The 18394-nt window shown below is 35.2% G+C and overlaps 1 protein-coding gene across 1 annotated transcript; it reads right to left on the bottom strand.

Moving 5' to 3' along the window:
* Positions 1-203: 203 nt before the first annotated feature.
* On the bottom strand, positions 204-1746 carry LOC147555588 (uncharacterized). Its single transcript, XM_086663396.1, has 2 exons — positions 577-1746; positions 204-459 (listed from the first exon to the last, which is right to left on the bottom strand). The coding sequence occupies exon 1, from the start codon at positions 1550-1552 to the stop codon at positions 587-589; it is 966 nt and encodes a 321-aa protein (XP_086519522.1). The 5' UTR covers positions 1553-1746; the 3' UTR covers positions 204-459; positions 577-586.
* Positions 1747-18394: the final 16648 nt, after the last annotated feature.

The raw sequence follows: 18394 nt of genomic DNA, 5'->3' as shown, positions 1-18394 counted from the left end.
AGACAGATCATTCTCTCTCCACCACTTCTGCATTTGGGAGGCGGCAACAACGACGACCACCACAAACATAGACCGCCAATTGTTGCCGACCACCACCACCATATACAATCATCTTTATATGATGCTCGAAATACTTACCAAGCACCAAATAATAAATAATTATCAAGTTATAAAATATAAATCAAACAAATCAACCACCACAATTAAGTCCATAACAAAACTAATTAAAACCAAGTCTAAAGGTACTACTAGTTCACATCTCCATGTCCATGAGAAATAAAAACAAAAGAAGTTCCATGCAAATAAAACCACAATATCCAAAGGAAATTAAAATAAGTAGAGAGTCTATGAAAGAAAGAGAAGAAAGAAAGAAAGATGATGCATCCAGTAAATTTTGTTTTCAAGCCCAAGATCTCCCCCTCCTCCTTCATGCTCCCCTATGCTTCAAACAACTCCAACCTAACCAAAGAACAAGTAGTTACTAGGGTTTTTTTTTTTTGAAACATAACTGATAAACTAGAAACCATAAAATAAATAATTTCTTTCTAAAAATCAAATGAAAATCTAAATTATTACCTCAGGATCTTCAATATTCATCATCATCATAAGGGAGCCTGTTCAAGTTCAATTTTCTTTTCCGAATGAAACGTTTCCTGATGTCATGGCGGCAAAGAGGACATGTAGCCTTCTTTTGGACCCATGTCTCTATACAGTTGAAATGAAAAGTATGACCACAGCCAATCATTCTAGAGTCATCTTCAGCGTTCAGACCATCTCGGCAAACACAACAGACTTCACCTTCGTCAATGACTGCTATCTTAGTTAAGAGGAATTCAATTTCCTCTTCGCCAAACAATGGAGGTGGTTCTATTGCAGGTCCCATTTGTGCTGGTATAGCTAGTACTGGTACAAATCCATATGCTTCCATCAAATCAAATTCTCCAGTTGGTGGTTCGCTAACTTCGTTTATATATTCGATTTCACGATGTGTAGTTGAAGCTCGACGGTTTCTACGACGCGGTCGGGACCTATCTCTACGACGTCGTTCGTAGTGACCAGGTGATGGTGCAGTCATCCTGTTCGCTGTGAAGGTAGGAACGCCTGGAACTCTACGGATGAGATGTTCACGAGACATAGTGGAGTATCTACGAGGGCCAGATGTACGCCTACTAGCCTCCAAGGTAGCGCCAGACTCACGAGCAGGGGCACCAGAGCCAGAGTGAGGCACAATTGAATTATAGCTAGAGCCGCGAGTAATGGAATCTGGACGAGAAGCAGAGTGGTGGGTACGGATATCACTAGCTCTAGACACATGCGCGAAGGAACGAAAGGCAGATCGCCTGGCGTTTGGGCCAGAGCTAGAGTAGTGGGCAATGGGATTTGAGTGAGAGATGCGAGTGTTGGTAACAGACCTTGGTCTGTCGGGAGACCGAACAGATCCATCGGCAGCATTCTCCTGTGTGTTTCCTATTCCTCCAGCAATTGCAATTGCTCTTGCTCTGGCACGGCTCATTGATCTTGTAACTCTTACATTTTCAGCATCGACATCCATCTCTCTCTCACTCTCTCAAACTCTTATATATCTCTCTCTATATATGGCTGACAATAAGATAACAGGATTGAAGAAGGCTAGGGGTTTATATCTATGAAACCACAAGGTGGGTGAGTTTGATTCATTTTCATTTTGTAGAAATCTAAAAGATATTCTAGAGAAATAAGGCAATCCTAGTTTTACTTCAACATTCTAAAAAGATTATACAAGATGGTGATCATTAATATGGAAGTGTAATAAATATTAGAGATTTACTGTTTTTGACTTAAAAAAAATCCCTTTTATTTGTCTTATTAGATCATTATGCTTGTGAATATTTCCTCAAAATTCTCTCTTTTAAATGTGTATACTAATTAATAATATGGGACATCTTAATACATAATTGAACATTTATGCATCTTTTAAGGCATGAAATATTGTTTTTTTAGTCAATGAATCTTGATGGATTGATTTCCATTTAACTCTATGTAAAATAGTATATTTGTTAATGATTACCTATCCAACTTTTTTTTGTTATACATGTAAGAAAAATGGACACTTAAACTTGAATCATGACATATAGGTCATTAATTTTATTAAATTGATACACATGTAACAAAAATGGAAATCGAGCTCGTGATTTTCAACACTAAGTCATTTTTGGTTGAAAAATTATTCAAAAGTAAAGTAAGGTATGTAATCTGTGGGATAGAGTAGAAATGTATTCTCTAATGATTCTGTTCCAATGTCATATTTGGAATATGATTTTATAGATTCTGCACAAAGAAAATATCAAACTTCAAGTTTTAATGTCTGGGAAAGATAGACAATAAATGGAATAAAAGTTTTGAAATCCCAGAGATAATTTAGCTATTACTCTTGTATTGAACTAGATCATGGAAAGCATCATAGATTGTCCAGTCACTGAGAATATGTTCCTAGTGTGTAGAATGGGATATGTCTATTTATCTATCTTTTGATTCAGAACATAGAGAAGATTTTGGAAGGGGATTTAGAGTGTCTAGTACTGTTCAATTAGGAGAGTCTTGGAACACTTTGTTTTCTGGGAAATGTTAAAGTTACAAAAGATTTTGACAAAAAAAGTTCCCAGCTGATGTGGCGGTTGTGGTTTGAAACTTTGACCAAATCTAGGCCGTTGAGAGATGAATATCACAACCGCCACATCAGCTGGGAACTTTCTTTTGTCAAAATCCTTTGTAACTCTAGCATCTCCCTTGTTTTTTTATCGACATATGAATTAACCAGAAGGCCTTTAACTATTTAACGGGTTAATATAACCAATCACACTTTTACAATTAAACAATAGTTGCTATAATGTAATTATCATATATGAATGGACTATTTGTCGAACAAGAGAATCTTACGTGATCAACTGATCACGATAGACTCTTAAATAATGTGTTCTGCATTTCTTTCTCAAAGACGTACCTTATTAATTTAAGTCAACGAAAATTCACGTGCATGGAAGAAGGAGAAATAAACAGAGAAAAAGGCGAGATATTCGGAAAAAAATTGCAACGTAAAAATCATGAACGGATCGTTAACTCCTATACCCCAAAAACTTAGCTACTAATTGGTGTTTACAAGAAGGGAAAAAAAAGTCGATGTATTATCTAATGTCGTTAAGGTGTTTAGAAGAATAGTAAGTTTTTGACTGTTGGGAGGTGACTCTTCTAGGTAAACGAAAATGAAGGTTCGGTGAAGAAGATAATTCGCTTTGGAAAACTGTGACTAAAGATAAATACAAGTAGATAGTAGCTCACTGGTTTCTTTCGACTCCTAGATGAGCTCTATGTCGGATAGAAGAAAGACTGCTAATCATTTTCTGCTTCATTGTTCTTTCTCCAAGGCAGTGTATCATCGTCGTTATGAATTTAAATTGTTACCTCGATCTTCCTGATTCAAATGACTCCCTCTTTTGGTACTTAATCATTTGGAAACACAAACTAGAATAGAACAAAATTTCCTTTGATTTGTGAACAAACTTTGGCTGGAGCGGTTACTAAGTTAATTGGTTTCCACATTCTAGGTCTTGGGTTTGAAACAAAAATACATATGTTACATTTTCAAAAAAAAAAAAAAACCTTTGGTTGTGCATTCCAGCAATGATATTCTGGTCCCTTCGGCGAGAGAGAAACAACATATTTTCGGATGCCTCTTATGAGTACTATCCACAAGTTAATTGATCAAGGAGGTCAAGAGTTCAATTACTTTTTTTGGGCTTCTAACCAGTCTTGACATTCTTTTGCAATTTAACGATTTTTTCTTCGAATGTGATGCTTTTATTATTTTTAATTTGTAACTCTTGGTTTTTTTGTGTCAATCATGGCAGATGAACACGATCGACTCTTTTAAAAAAATGTATTTTGAGGTTGGGACTTAGGAGCTATTTAATATATATATTATATTAACCAAAATGATTCAACAAAGAAAATTCTAGGCAGTTTTCGAAGAGGATTTCACATCAATGGTTGGGGTTCATTTGTCAACTTCTTCTTCATTTGTGTTCTAAATCAATAGGAAATTCTGGTCATTGATTAGGAATTCTCTCCCAAACCTGTCGGGAATTTCATTTGCTCTATCACTACTATTATTTTGATACGCGCCACCAAAATTAACCCCCTGCATACATATATGAAATCTCTAGCTATTGGGTGGTTTTTATTAGCATTGGACCATTATTTAGTGGTGCTTATTGGCTGTCCTGCTAATTTGCTTGCTATGATAGTAACGAAAAAAAGCTCAAACCCCCTCTTGAGAAGAGAATGACAATAGGTTTTGGGTGGATGAAGATGAACCCTAGCTCATGTCTTTCTCTTTAGAGATCTGTCTGGTCTTTGATCTGTTTATGGTGTTTGATGAAGATGCAATAGGGGAAAAAATTTAGTTTGTTTTAGTTTCGCGTTTGTGGGAAAAAAAAACAATGACTATTTAGTACGTTCACGTAAGAATTACGCGTCAGACATGTAACACCTTTGCGCTCGTGCAGAATTTATGTACTCCATTTATTGTAAATATAATTAACTAAAAAAAGAGTTTGTAATAATAAAAAGTACTTCAAAAAGAATCTCCGAGTTCGGAAGTAGACATAAGAAAGAGGATATTGGACGATTCCATGGTGACCTTAGACAAGGGCATCACCTGTCAAGCCAACTAAGACAAGGAGGGCCAACCCTCCACAAGATCCAAAGGTCCAAGACATTTTACATCTGATGGTTGATATTCAATGTCAATTAGGTTTAGGGTTTTATGCTTGTGTCTCTGCCTCTTTATTGCGTCTCTTCGTTCACATTTTACAGAGGAGTATTTGAAAAAAAGATATTAGGCGTCACCGACAAATTTTACTGGCATAGAGAAGAAATGGTGGCGAGGGGTTTGGGGAAACAAAAAGATTTGACCAAAATTTTTCACCCAATTTTGTGACCTGGAAACTTTTCTTGTTTCCCTAGAACGTTAGCCATTGATAAACAAAACACATCCAAGAAAGTAACTAAAAAGAGACGAAAAATTTCTCACAATGTTTCCTTGATTAATTTCATTCCTCACCATTACAATAGGGGACATACTTTCAAAAACAAAGAAACATTACAATAGCTAGACCTTATTTCCCAGTAATTGTAAACCTAATCAAACAGGATTAGTAATAAGCCAAAGCTTAATCCTGTTCAATTTTCAATCCCATTGGTTCCAACATCTTGCCTGCAAAGAGGGCAGGTTGGGTGGCTTTGAATCCACTCAAATATGCAAGGAAAATGGAATGAATGAAGACATCCTAAAGCTCTAGCATCATCAGCAACTTCAAAATTTTCAATACAAATAGGACAAAAATCATCATCATCAACTATTTCTACTACATGTACCAATCCTTCAAATTGTTCCAAAGTAAGGGGATGATATTCTATCATCAATCTTCTTCTACGTCTAGGACGTATTGCTTGAGCTAAAACTAGTTCATATTCCTCGAAATCATTCCATATATTTTGCGCCCTTAGATTTAATAGAGATGAAGGGTTTGTAATGGAAATAATAAGATGATTTACCACATATGATATAATGCCCGTTTCTTCATCTATAATTGTTAGTAGTGATACTGCCGAAGAATATGCTGAAACATCAGATCCAAATAATGACGACCTTACCGAGGTTGATGGGATTGGAACAAGTTCCAAAGACGGAGTCCTTGGTTGTCCTCGCAATCTTCGAACAACGGCTTCATTCAGTCTATTCGAAAACTTTCGAATGAAACTAACATGGTTTAGCCAAATGGCTAAAGACAACAAAATTAGCACAGTGAGAATAAACCTGAGAACTATTTCAATGATATCAGCATAGAAAACAATGGAAGTGCCCATTTCAGGAGCTTGTTTATCTTTTTTCTTTTCTCTCTGTGTATTGAAATGAAATGAGCTTTAGGGATTATATACACAATTTTCAGAGTCAACAAAGCTGTAAATTTCAATGAATAATAATCATTATTTCAAATGAATTTAATACTCATTATGAACTTTTTAAGAAATAATGACTTTTATTTCAAATTTTCAAAAGAATTACTAATTACCATAAATACAATGAGAACACTTGTTCAAAATCAGTAAATAAAATTACATGGAAAAATTGTGTCCACAAAATAAGAATCTTATTGTAGTCTTGTGGTTGGTTATCTTGTCGCTTAACCATCTTTTTACAATGGGAGTTTGGGAAGAGTAATTAATGGAAAAGACACATTTCAAAAAAAAAAATTAATGGAGAAGATTTAGGGAGTTTCCACTTTCCACACCCACCCACTCTTCCAAAAATAACTCATATAATGATAATTTACAATAAGTAGAAGATCTTCGCCAAAATGATCTCTTCATAAACATAATCTTCGAACAGTTTAGATCATTCGTTTTTTTTTTTTGAATTGTAGTTTAGATCATTCGTTATTGCAATTAAATCTTATTAGCTCTCATAAATCAATTTCATGTAGAGGATAATTTCATGACTGATTTCAGCGTATATGTTTCTCAGTTTTAGATCGTTGTAGAACCTGATTTTCAATGATACATTTGAGGAAAATTAGTAACTTTTGAAGCAAAATATAGAAGAAAACTATACCTCCAAGCATATAAAAATGGTTAAAATTATGAAATTTCTTACTTAGAAGGCTCGTAACAATAATTGTCAACGAACCCTCAAGGAGTTCAAAAGAGACAACAAGTGAACAATCCGATATGATGAACCCTATAAGGCTCTTTGGGAGGATTAGCAAAAAACATCTTTATCAAAATGTTTATACCAATGATAAATTAGTTTGTACCTTCATCAAAAAAAAAAATGATAAATTAGTTTGTGAGAATTATATACATGATGAGAAAATCATTTTCCTAAGCATACCGGGCACAAGGTAGGATAGTATCTCTGCCCTTACAACCCAAATTCAAGTATTTAATACTTTTCTCAAACAAAAATATACCATGATTCGGAGCAAAGAAAAGATCCAACCAATCACATATTTCATTCGAATAATTGTGTTTCCATAAGTATTTACCAACATCTAGCATATATCAAAAATATCGTATTTCCGAAAAATTTATTATTCTGTTATGTTACATCTTCAAAATGTTGTTGTGTTGCTACTATTCCTAATCTCGTACGAATTTATAACTCCGTATCTTAGATGCTAATAAGAGAATGAAACAAATTAGCTACTAATTTTCTTTGGTACTTACCTTATGGTTAGTGTTAGAACTTGTCAATTGTTTTCTTCGACTTCTGCAATTTTCTTTGTGATTAGTGACTTGAGCTCAACGATATTGAGAATCCGGGCACTCATTCCCAAGCTTCGGTCTTGTTCTTGGTTTGAGCTCACACACGGCCGTCTGAGAGAGCTTTGGCATAGTTGAACTGATAGTTAATTTTATACTGATCCATCCAGGCATCATCCATTCATCCTCTTGGTGGTTGCCTCAGGGTCTCCAAATGGTGGTGCTTGCTTTGATATCCTGTTAAGTAAAATTAATATGGGTTCAACTTACTAAAGGTTTAGCTTAATCCTGTTCAAATACAGAATGTGTATTAAAAACATATCAGCACTGATAACTCTGTTTAAATACAGAATGTATCGACGATCCTCTAGTCCTCAGTTCCCCCAAACGACTTAATACAAATTAAAATTAGAGACTAACCGCACAATACTTCCCATCATCAGAATAACTAACGTGTGCAACGGACGTCTTAAGAATCATTTTCAACATCACAAGAGCCTGTTTATGGAGAAATAAATAAATCACTTTAGAAATCCGTAACCAACTTCACATTTAGTTCGAAACTAAAACATTTGTAAGCAAGTTGTTTGACTTGGTTAAGATTAGAGAAAAATCATCAAAAAATGTAAATCCCTCAATTAAACATAACAAACCTATAACAAACCTATAATTTTGTGAAAGGTAGTGTTATGGCATGGAAATTTTTGGAGTGTGCATATGTGGTGAAGGCGTAGATTTGGTACATGAGATGATATGTTTGAGTAACACCAACACACCAAAAGATACAATCTTTTTCTTTAAATTAGAATAAGAAAGTCTAGACAACTTATCTCTTCGACAGAAGAAAAGGCGGACAATTCCTTTTTTTTGCAAATTAGATCGGTCGCCCTATCATTTCATAAGGGTAAAAGAGGTACTCAAGTCAAATATTCCTACACAAGAAATTTAAAGGAAATATTCTCATATATATCTCCAAGATATGGATGCACTAGAATTAGGATTATTTCTATATTTACATTATTTATTTCCATCCATTGTAATTATCTTCTAATATAAATAAGCATGGAGGTATATGGTTTTCCTAATCCAAAACCTAAATCTTTCATATTCTTTCATGGTATCAGAGCCTAGAAAACTCAAACGAGTATAGTTTTGATCATATTTTGCTTCCGCTTAACCGGCGGCGGTAGTCGCTTCAGTGACTATCGTCTGCCGGAATCATTAAATTTTTTTTTCTTTACCAGTTTCAATTAAATTAAGTCAATATCCTAATATTTTTTTTTGGTATTCTCATTATATTAGATTCAACAAATCGTAGTTTGGATGATAATTTTAAGGGAGTAGTTGTTAGTAAATATATCATAATCGATCTAAGGAAAGATATTCAGGATGATCTTCATAGTGATACTCAGTTCATGTTAATGGTTTATTATTCAAGTTAGTTATGTGCTGGTGGAAAATTGGTATCATAAAAGAATCGTAAAAAGGGGTAGTTTTGACAGAAGCAGTTATTTTGTTTCTTCCCAGCTGGGAAATCTTCTCAGACGTTGATTATTACCTCAGTTTTGACGTTGATTATTTTTTGCCATGAACTTCTGAATCCGTTGTGATTATGTTCACTAAGTGCAATCTTCTTGCCATGGGCCTCTGAACCTAGAGTGGTTATGCTCACTAAGTGCAGCATTTTCATTAAATGACCTCTAACCGTTGTGATTATGTCATGTTTGCTCGTTACCACGGTCCTAAATTACTTGGTTATTTGTGTTATCTACACCAACCAAAAGCTTTCTAACAACCAATCCATTATAATGAAGTACATGTCGAAGAATCGTCTCATGAAGTTTCTCCCCATGAAGTTATTTCTCAAATTGAACTATTGGTTTGATCCTCCGTTCAATTTGCGGAAGGGTAATAAGGGTAAAAGAGTTACTCAAGACAAATATTCCTACACAAGAAATTCAAAGAAAATATTCCCATATATATCTCCAAGTTATGGATGCACTAGAATTAGGATTATTTCTATATTTACGTTATTTATTTCCATCCATTGTAATTCTCTTCTAATATAAATAAGCATGGGGGTATATGATTTTCCTAATCCAAAACCTAAATCTTTCATATTCTTTCATCATTTATCCCATTTATGTCTATTATCTATTTCTATTCGTATTTGAACCTACGTATACAGGTAGCAAGAATCGCTATAGTATAAAAATACTTTAATAAATTTTTTGAATGTTTAATATTGCTTGGAAAAGTAACAAGGAAAAAGTATGCAACCACTGAAGAAAATTTAGGGGATCGTTTTAGTGATGATGTATGGAACTTCCATTTCTCTCGTCCTATAGAATTCAGAGATCGGAAAATTATCGGCTCTCCTTACATATACATCTGAAGCTACTATCAGCCTTAATTCTAGTTCTGATTCTCGAAGTTGGCTCCTGATTAATGAGGATTTTCTGTTAAGTCGTTTTATCAAGAACTCGAAAATCAATCGGCATTCCCTCAAATAATGACCCCCAAATGGATTTGGCACAAAGTGATTCCTTCTAAAGTGTCATTCCTTTTTTGGGCTATCATTCATGAAGGTGTTCCTACAATGGATAGGTTTATAAGAAGGGGACTCACTGCCCCCAACAGATGCTCCCTCTGTAAGATGAATTGTGAAACTTCAACTTATCTTTTCCTCAAGTGCCCCTTTACGGCCAAGGTTTGGGAAACTATCTACTTCAACTCCAATCTCCTTAACAATTCCATCTCAATCTCTCATCTTATTTTGGATTGGAAGCAACGTAAGATATCAGAGCGAAAGTCCTTTATTAATCTATGTACCCCCCCGCCATAATTTGGTCGATATGGCTTGAAAGGAATAACAGAGTATTGAATACGAAGTGTGAAAAAGAAGAATCGTTGGAGAATGTCATTGTTTCAGTTAAGAGTCTCATTTACTACTGGGCTTCTTCCCAAAATTGGTTTAAGAACATTGTGTTTAGTCAATTAATTAGAGATTGGGATGCCATATATACGCTTTGAGCCTTTTGTAGATGATAATTGTTCTTGGTTTGTTGTCTGCATGGGTTGGCTAGCTATCTTGGCTTCCACCGTTGCTTTGATTTTCTTAATAAATGATACTATTTTGCTTCTTCAAAAAAAAATATTGCTTGGAAAAAGTAGTTGAAAAGGGAACTACGAATTGTTAAACAATAAAAGCATATCAGAGATATGATATCGATGCTCATCTACAAACTTATAAATGTATCAACGACACGTTACTCAGATGCCAAAAATGAACTAAAATATTGTACAACAGTTGGAAGGAGATATATTTCACTCTATATACGTACGGAACTGGATTATAAAACTAAACGTTCCCGTGTTAGATCCGTGATTGCTACATATATTGAACAAAAAGTCGTACTTATCATGTATATTCGGAAAATGCCAATGGACCACCCAAACTAGTTAGAGAAACACAATAAGTAATCTGTATCTAACGAAGACTTCCGTTGAAACGGAGACAACGTCAAACAAACCCCCAACTAAAGAAACATCTCAGTTTATATAAATGGTCGTAATCACAATAAAATATACTTCTCCTGCTTAATTACAAGGAATACTAAAAATAACCTTGAAATCTACCATTATCAAGAAATCTAATACTTCACAAATGGTTCTAAATAGAAATTAAACAGAAATTGTTAAAATAACTGTATCAACCCCAAACCCTAAACCCTAATCCCATGAGTTAACTAAAGATAAAAGTAGTGAAATATATACGAAGAGAATGCTACGAGTTGAAATTATATTGTTATATTTAGAACATAGAAGATGATTGATCCATAACCTAAAACACCACAATATCATATAAATAAGAATACAATTTCACTGCAAATTGTTCAAACAATCATAATGTACCAGAAAACATAATCACAAACCCTAATCCATGTAAACACCAAACTTTTTTCTTTAATTATGAGCCAATATATATGTTTATATATTTATCTTCAAATTTCACAAAAATTAATATCTTTATATATTTACCGTCAAATGTCAAATTTCACCCAAGTATATATAGAGGTACAATAGTCATTTCCAGTTAGATTTAGAACAAAATAAGCATGAGTTAACCATTCAAACGAGTCAAGTATCATTTAACAAATTAAGGACATTATGAAACACAATTTGAGTCAAATCAGATCTTCGATGAGACTTCTTATATGACTTGAAGGAGAAAAAACAAATGTCAAGGCTTAAACCAGGCTGGGTTGCGGGCCGCGCCCAGTCAATCTAGGCTCGAATATTCCCAAGCCGGCGCGGATTAACAAATGTCGTGGTCCAGCCTGGGCCCTACCTAGAAGCACCAAACATTGTCGGGACGATCTGGTCCACCGGCTGACTAATGGACAGGGCCTGGCCAAAACATGTTTTTGAAAAGAAATTATATATCCTTTTAGAGGGATAAAACCCGGTCTGGCCTGGCCCATATTCCGTAAGGGCCGGTCGGGCCATTCTAAACGGGACGGTTCTGGTCCGAGCACGGGCTAGCCCAAACCAATAAACACCAATCTGTAGGAAGGATGATTGATTTGGTAAACAAAATGATGAATTTGCTTGAAGAGCCTGAACTAACCCTAGGGGCCGATCTAAACACATTGATTTGCAGCCCCCAAGGCTCATCACTTGCATCACTTGGGCTGAGAGCTACTCATCACATAGGCCGAGCCGTTTAGGATTACAAGACTCGTGCTCAAGTGTTGACTTAATAAATGGTTTTTACCCTTCCCGAGCCTCCCTAACCCTAAATCATAGACCCTAAACGGCTTAAATGACTAACCTCCGTGAACCCTAAATTTGACCCTAAACGGCTAAGCTTCATAATCCTTTAATCTCATTGTCAAATGAGATGCGTGTTTAAGAATGTAATAGCATTTTCTTTTTGTCAACAGTTGGTGGCCCAAGTGGTTCCAAGGTGTTGACATAAACTCCAGAAATCCCTGGAGGTCTCAAGTTCGAATCCCAGAGAAGGTGAAATCTTTGGTTGTTTGATTTGGGATTATTAGGGTGTAAATAATGTATTTGGTTGTTTGATTTGGGATTATTAGGGTGTAAATAATGTAGTTCGGCTTTAGGTCATTGTCATGTTGGGCTATAGGCCCGGTCTTGTTTCAGTTTGAGTGGGCAGTTATTGAGCGTATCACATCTTTGATGTATCAATGCCAAATGTAACGACATACGTAGATCGTAGTCGAATTCCAAAAAAAAAAATAGCATTTTCTTTTTATTTGCCTATTTCTTTCTTCCTTAGTATTTCTTTTGTGATGCTTCCTCGTCAAAATATTTTACCCTAAATAAGTCCTAAGCGACTGATCTCCCTTAACATTTTTTAGAGACGGTAAAATAGTTTAATTGATTAAAAAAAACCAGGGGTGGTAGCTAAGGAAGCTAACCATTCCTTGTAACAACATCTCGGAACCTTAAAGTTTAAACTTTAATCGACTATACATCTTGAAACCCTAAACTGCTAACATCTCTAAACTCTAAATCTTATATCCTAAATCCTAAACGGCTAAACCCTAATCTCGTGAGAGAACGTGCGTGTGATTATTCCTCTCTGCCCTACCATATTAGTATGTAGAGATCGAAGGAGCCTCCTTCACCAATCTTACTCCTTTTCCTCTTTTTGGCTTATTCAACTTGAAAAATTGTAACCAACACAATATCCATAACAACTAATACATTAGCCATTAACAAATTGAAAGATCGCACCGTTATATTCTTTTTCTAATTTGAAGAGATAAAGTTCATAAATAAAATTCATAAACCAAATAGTTCATTCAAAACAGAAGAACACTAAACTCCAATAAAACAACATAGAAAATATAACCCTAAATAAAAGCCATGCTTTATTCTCTTTAACATCGTACTAAACACAACAACCAAACATAAATAAAAAACAACAGACAAACAACCACACAAATAAGCAACAACTTAAACAACATAAACCCTAGCATGACTAAATAAAACAAGACTCAAAACTCTAATCAAGATAGATCAGAAACTTCAACCTTCCTTCTTCTCAACACCCATAATAGCATCAGACCTGCACGAAGGGCAACTAGAGTTTCGTTCGAGCCAGTCGGAAATGCATTGGTAGTGGTACTCATGAGCACAACTCAAACCTCTTATGTCTTGATCAACTTTCTTAGCATCCAAGCAAATTGAGCACTCCTCTCCAGCTTTCTTCACAGTCACCTTTTTCATCAGTTGTTCGCGCTCCATATTCGAACGGTATTCTTCCATACACCTTTCAAATCTTATCGTACTTGTCCTTTCAATTTCAGCAGCTAGTGCTGGTTCTTCAACCGCCATTATGTCCAAAAAGTCTTGGAAGCTCAACTCTTCTTCCTCTTGAACTGGTGGTTGATTTTGTTGGCCGTTTTCAGGTACCCCACGATTCGAGTTGTTCCTTACGCTAGGTTCGGGTAGTGAATTGAAAAGAGATTCAAGAAACAGGTTAGCGTATCGTGGATCCATTGCTAGCTAGTTACTTTGAGAAACTCAAAAAAACTTTTTTCTCTCTAGGGTTTCTTACTTTCTCTCTAATGGATGGTTTGGAGTTCAACAATAGAGAACTAGGGTATTTATAGGAGAAATGGGTTGAAAATCTATCCAACCTTCATGCTCTTGAAATTTATTTTTTTGATTCCTATAGGAGATTTCATGTCCTACTTTTTTCTTAAAATGAAACTAATTTTGAATTTGATTTTGTTGTATGGAAATATTTTTAATTTATAAATGATTTCGCATCAATTTCTCATATCACTAGAGATTCTCCAATGAGAAATCGAAATGATTTTGGACAAAGATTTCCTTTTAATTGTTGACCTATATGTTTAACAACCATGAACTAAAAAAGATGAGTTGGATTATTGAAATTCCAGACAGATTTTAGAGGGAATTCAGATCAACGGACGAGATTTTTTTGCAATTTTGGACATAACTCAAGAGTAAGGTGGCAAATCAATTCCAATCGTTAATTTGAGATTTTCTCCCAAATCTGCTTAGGAAAATCGGTGGCTTAATCATTTCCCCTTTTTAAAATTTTGTCCATATTAAAATGAAATCCATGAAAAATAACAGATCATGTAATCATTTTGTGATTCATGCAAATTTGTAAATCGAGAAGGTAAATCATAAGAGAAATCTGTAGGAGACTTGAGATATGGAAAAGCAATCTTGAGAGAAATAGAGATATATGGAAAATTAATGTGTGAAATTATCATCCCTTAAACGGATGGAAGTTTTATCTCAATGACTTCTATCATTTAGATTGCTTTCGAAATTAATAGAATTAAAGTTTTGTGGCTTCAAAAGTTTATTGAATATAAACGACGAGGAAAATTAAAATTTGAAGCATGATTAGCTAGCCGTTCTCGTTTTTTAAACATGATAAACTCTTATGTACGACTGGGATTTACCAAGTCACGGTATCAAAACATAAATTCTTATGTTCGACTAGTGTTTTCCAAATAATATTAAAACACAATATTATGATTGCACTTATGTCTATTAACGTTATTGAAACAAAGTACAACACTGAGTTAGAAATAAAACATTGTTTCACGAAACAAGTAATAAGTTATATGTGAATATGACGTTGAATTGCGTGTACACAACTATATAAGTTTATAATATTTTTATGACCTAATCTGGATATAGTTCATACGGATGTATCAACTCGTTAACAACTCATTAAGAATGTCCTAGATTTATTAGACGTAATTTGATTGTACGAATTATTTTAGACTCGGCCATCGTATATATAGGTTATTGTTCAAACAACTCTAGGAGACAATATAAATAGAAGCTTCTAACATGTATGGTGGACTTTTCTTACTATTTTTGAATCTATGCATCATTATTGGTACTATCGTATCTCTTTGTGGTCCGTATGTTTGATGTGATTTCATATTAAGTAAACTTAATTACTATTACCGACAGAAAGAAGCATCTCTGTTATTTTATTAACCAAGTTAAAATGTTGTACGTAACTGTACTTTTTTTTTATCAAGGTATCGAACGAGTCAGTTCCCAATTCACGTTCAATAAAGACTTACTCTGTCACAAGACGATTTCACAACGTACAAAGAACATGATTAGAGATTTAACAAGAGAAAAGTAGAATACCATTAATTAGTCTTGAGGAGATGCTACAATTACTTAGAGGATTACTTAGTCTTGCGCCCTTATAAAGCCAGCCCAAATGAAGCAAATATACGGTACGGAAATTTATCTGGCTTGACAATAAATGACACGAGAAGGAAATTTTGCATGCTCAGGTCACGTGTTATCGATCAAGTAGCATTGTTGTATAACGTTACCGTATTATTTGGTTACGAAAACGGTTTAGTGAATCTCAATTAAAATCTGAACTCAGGGTGACCGAGCTCACATAGCAGATCTCTCTTCTCGTGTCCCTGGTCAGTTAAGTGCTCAGGTTTTGAAGTCTAGATATCTCAGATCCACCTTCCCTTTGTCTCGAGGCAAGATGGAGCTCAAGGTGTCGATCTGCGTTCTACATACCTCCGTCATCTGCTCTAGAACCAAAGTATAGCTCTTACCTGAACTGGTTCGAATTCACCTCTGCGCTTGCCTCTAGGCAAGTAAAGGGTCTTAGTTTCGTGGGAGACCCATGATGGCCTCCCATTTCAGAGCGCTAGTAGCATGGTTTCGTTGGATCCACATCCGTAATGGCTTCAATGAAGGTCTTCATGTTTACAGTCTCAATCGATTTGTTGACTTCTTTACTTGGTTAAAGTTGACCAATCGTTGGCTCAGCACGAATCCCCTCACTCCTTAGTTGAAATAAGGGAAGGTGAGGAGTTACGATTCGTTGTTTCGTACTTGTCAAGGTTAGTTGCATAGCTTTATGACAATTACATTTCAGGGTTTAAATGCATGGGTAGTGTTGTGCTTTTTTTGTCTTGCGCTCGTAAGGCTTTTAGGGTTTTATTGTAAATCAAGGTCGTTGGTCCAGAAGTTTTGATATCTCAGTTGATGTCATCCAATTCTTTTTTGGAGGTGCATTAACTTTTAAAATCGCCATCCAAAGCTACATTTTCTAAGAGTCTAGGGTTGCGAAGCTTGTGCAAAACGTTTAGTAGGAGATGATCTACATAGTCATACAAATGTTTCTTTGTCGATCACCCAAAAACACAAGGGGTTATTATTTTGACAACAAAGTATTTGTTGCTCGTAATTATAAACTATGTCATCTTAGAAAAGGTATTGATCATTTTAAAGACGACTAGTGAGGATAATGTACATTGAAGTTCGATAAGAGCAACAAATTGACATAGACATGAATTCCTTCGTCAGTAACATCAATACTTGAGTATAAAGACTCTTATGAGATTATACAACATGAACCATAAGTTAGAAAAACTCAAGATCTAAGTAAAAAAGCCATCGTACCAGTCGAATTAGATTTGCGACAAAATCTTAAGAGTCTGGAGTGTTTCACCAATTGTTAAAGTCCCTCGTAGGTCATAAAGGATCAAAAATCCATCTCGGAGGATGTTGTTTGAAGATAGTGAGCCTAGTACCTAGAAATAAGTTCTCACTGGTGGTCTAGACTCCGAACGAGGGATTTGAGCAAATTTTCAAAATCGGACAAGTTTACAAAGAGCTGTGCCATATTGTATATTTATCTGAGGAGACAACTGCATGTATAATGAGATCATATTTCAGAAATTAGATCAGACTGCTAAGAGAATCTCCAATGCAACACTCAAATTCTAAATCTTAGACGTAGGATTTTTATAGAATTTTTCTTTAAAGTCCATTTCTAATGCAAAATTCAACATGAATCTCTAATATGATGTGTTAAGATCTATTTTAGAGATCCTTAAGAGGAGGACATTCTAAATTAATTTTATATCAAAATATAGGTTTTAGAGTTTCTCTAGAGTGTTGCATTAGAGAAGATTTTTCGATAGAGTATCTCTAAATGGCCAAACAGAAAAGAAACCATTTAGAGATTCACTTTCACACTTGACACATGATTTTTAAAGTTTTTCTTGAGTCTTGCATTGGAGATGCTTCAAGAAGGGACAAGATTTCAGAAACTTGTGGCCAGGGATGATTGTCTTCTCCAACTAATATAGAATATAAATTTTACTTTTTATGTCATTATGACTTTTTAAAGTTTAACTTTTTATTTATTCAGTTACATTTTTCAATGTGGTGTAACATTATACTTAATATATCTATATATATTATGCTTATGGAAATAACTCCTATTTTATCAATATTATTGCTTGACCACATAACATGTCAAAGGATTTTCCTATGATCTGAATAAAGACGTTACAAGTGTTAAATTGTTAAGAATTTCCACGTCTAGCTAAGAAATATAAAAATTTGTAATATCAGTTCCACGATTGTAACTGGTAATGATTAAAAATAGAACAATCAGTATCCTAAGCACAAGTTATATATCAGTATCAAGATACATAAAAGTTTCGCTAGTATCCAGCAAAACATTCATTCGAGTTTTCATATCCCATTTATTTATGGGTAAATAATGTCATGAAGTTACTACCAAGAGTACTTAATTTAAATCATTCCAAGACTTACGTGGAAGTCGCAGTCTTCCTAAATTATTTGTTCATCTTTTATTACGTTACTATTCATTATGGGCCTATTTTTGTATGTCCATTCCTTCACGTTTGACGTTCACTGCATCGATCCCATATATATATATATACGGCCATAGTCCCTCTAAGAAGCTGGTCGCGGAGGGATGCCTCCGCATAGCTAGTTAGCAGGCTGAGGTCTCGTTCGTTAACGGAATTAACCAGACAAATCGCTCCACCAACTAAGAACGGCCATGCACCACCACCCATAGAATCAAGAAAGAGCTCTCAGTCTGTCAATCCTTACTATGTCTGGACCTGGTAGGGCCGAGGCACGGGACGCCCGAGCTGTTGCTCGGGCCGGCACGGGACGCGCATGTGACAGCCCGGGACGGCATGGGACGCCCTCGCTACAGCTCGGGACGGCCAGGTACGCCCGAGACTTGGCTCGGGCATCT

This window comes from Eschscholzia californica, unplaced genomic scaffold, assembly GCF_041429995.1.
Source record: "Eschscholzia californica isolate CP2 unplaced genomic scaffold, dmEscCali1.0.p SCAF_2, whole genome shotgun sequence".
In the NCBI taxonomy this organism is placed as follows: domain Eukaryota; kingdom Viridiplantae; phylum Streptophyta; class Magnoliopsida; order Ranunculales; family Papaveraceae; genus Eschscholzia; species Eschscholzia californica.
Note: the sequence above shows the minus strand (reverse complement) of the source record. Positions and strands in the feature narration are given on the sequence as shown.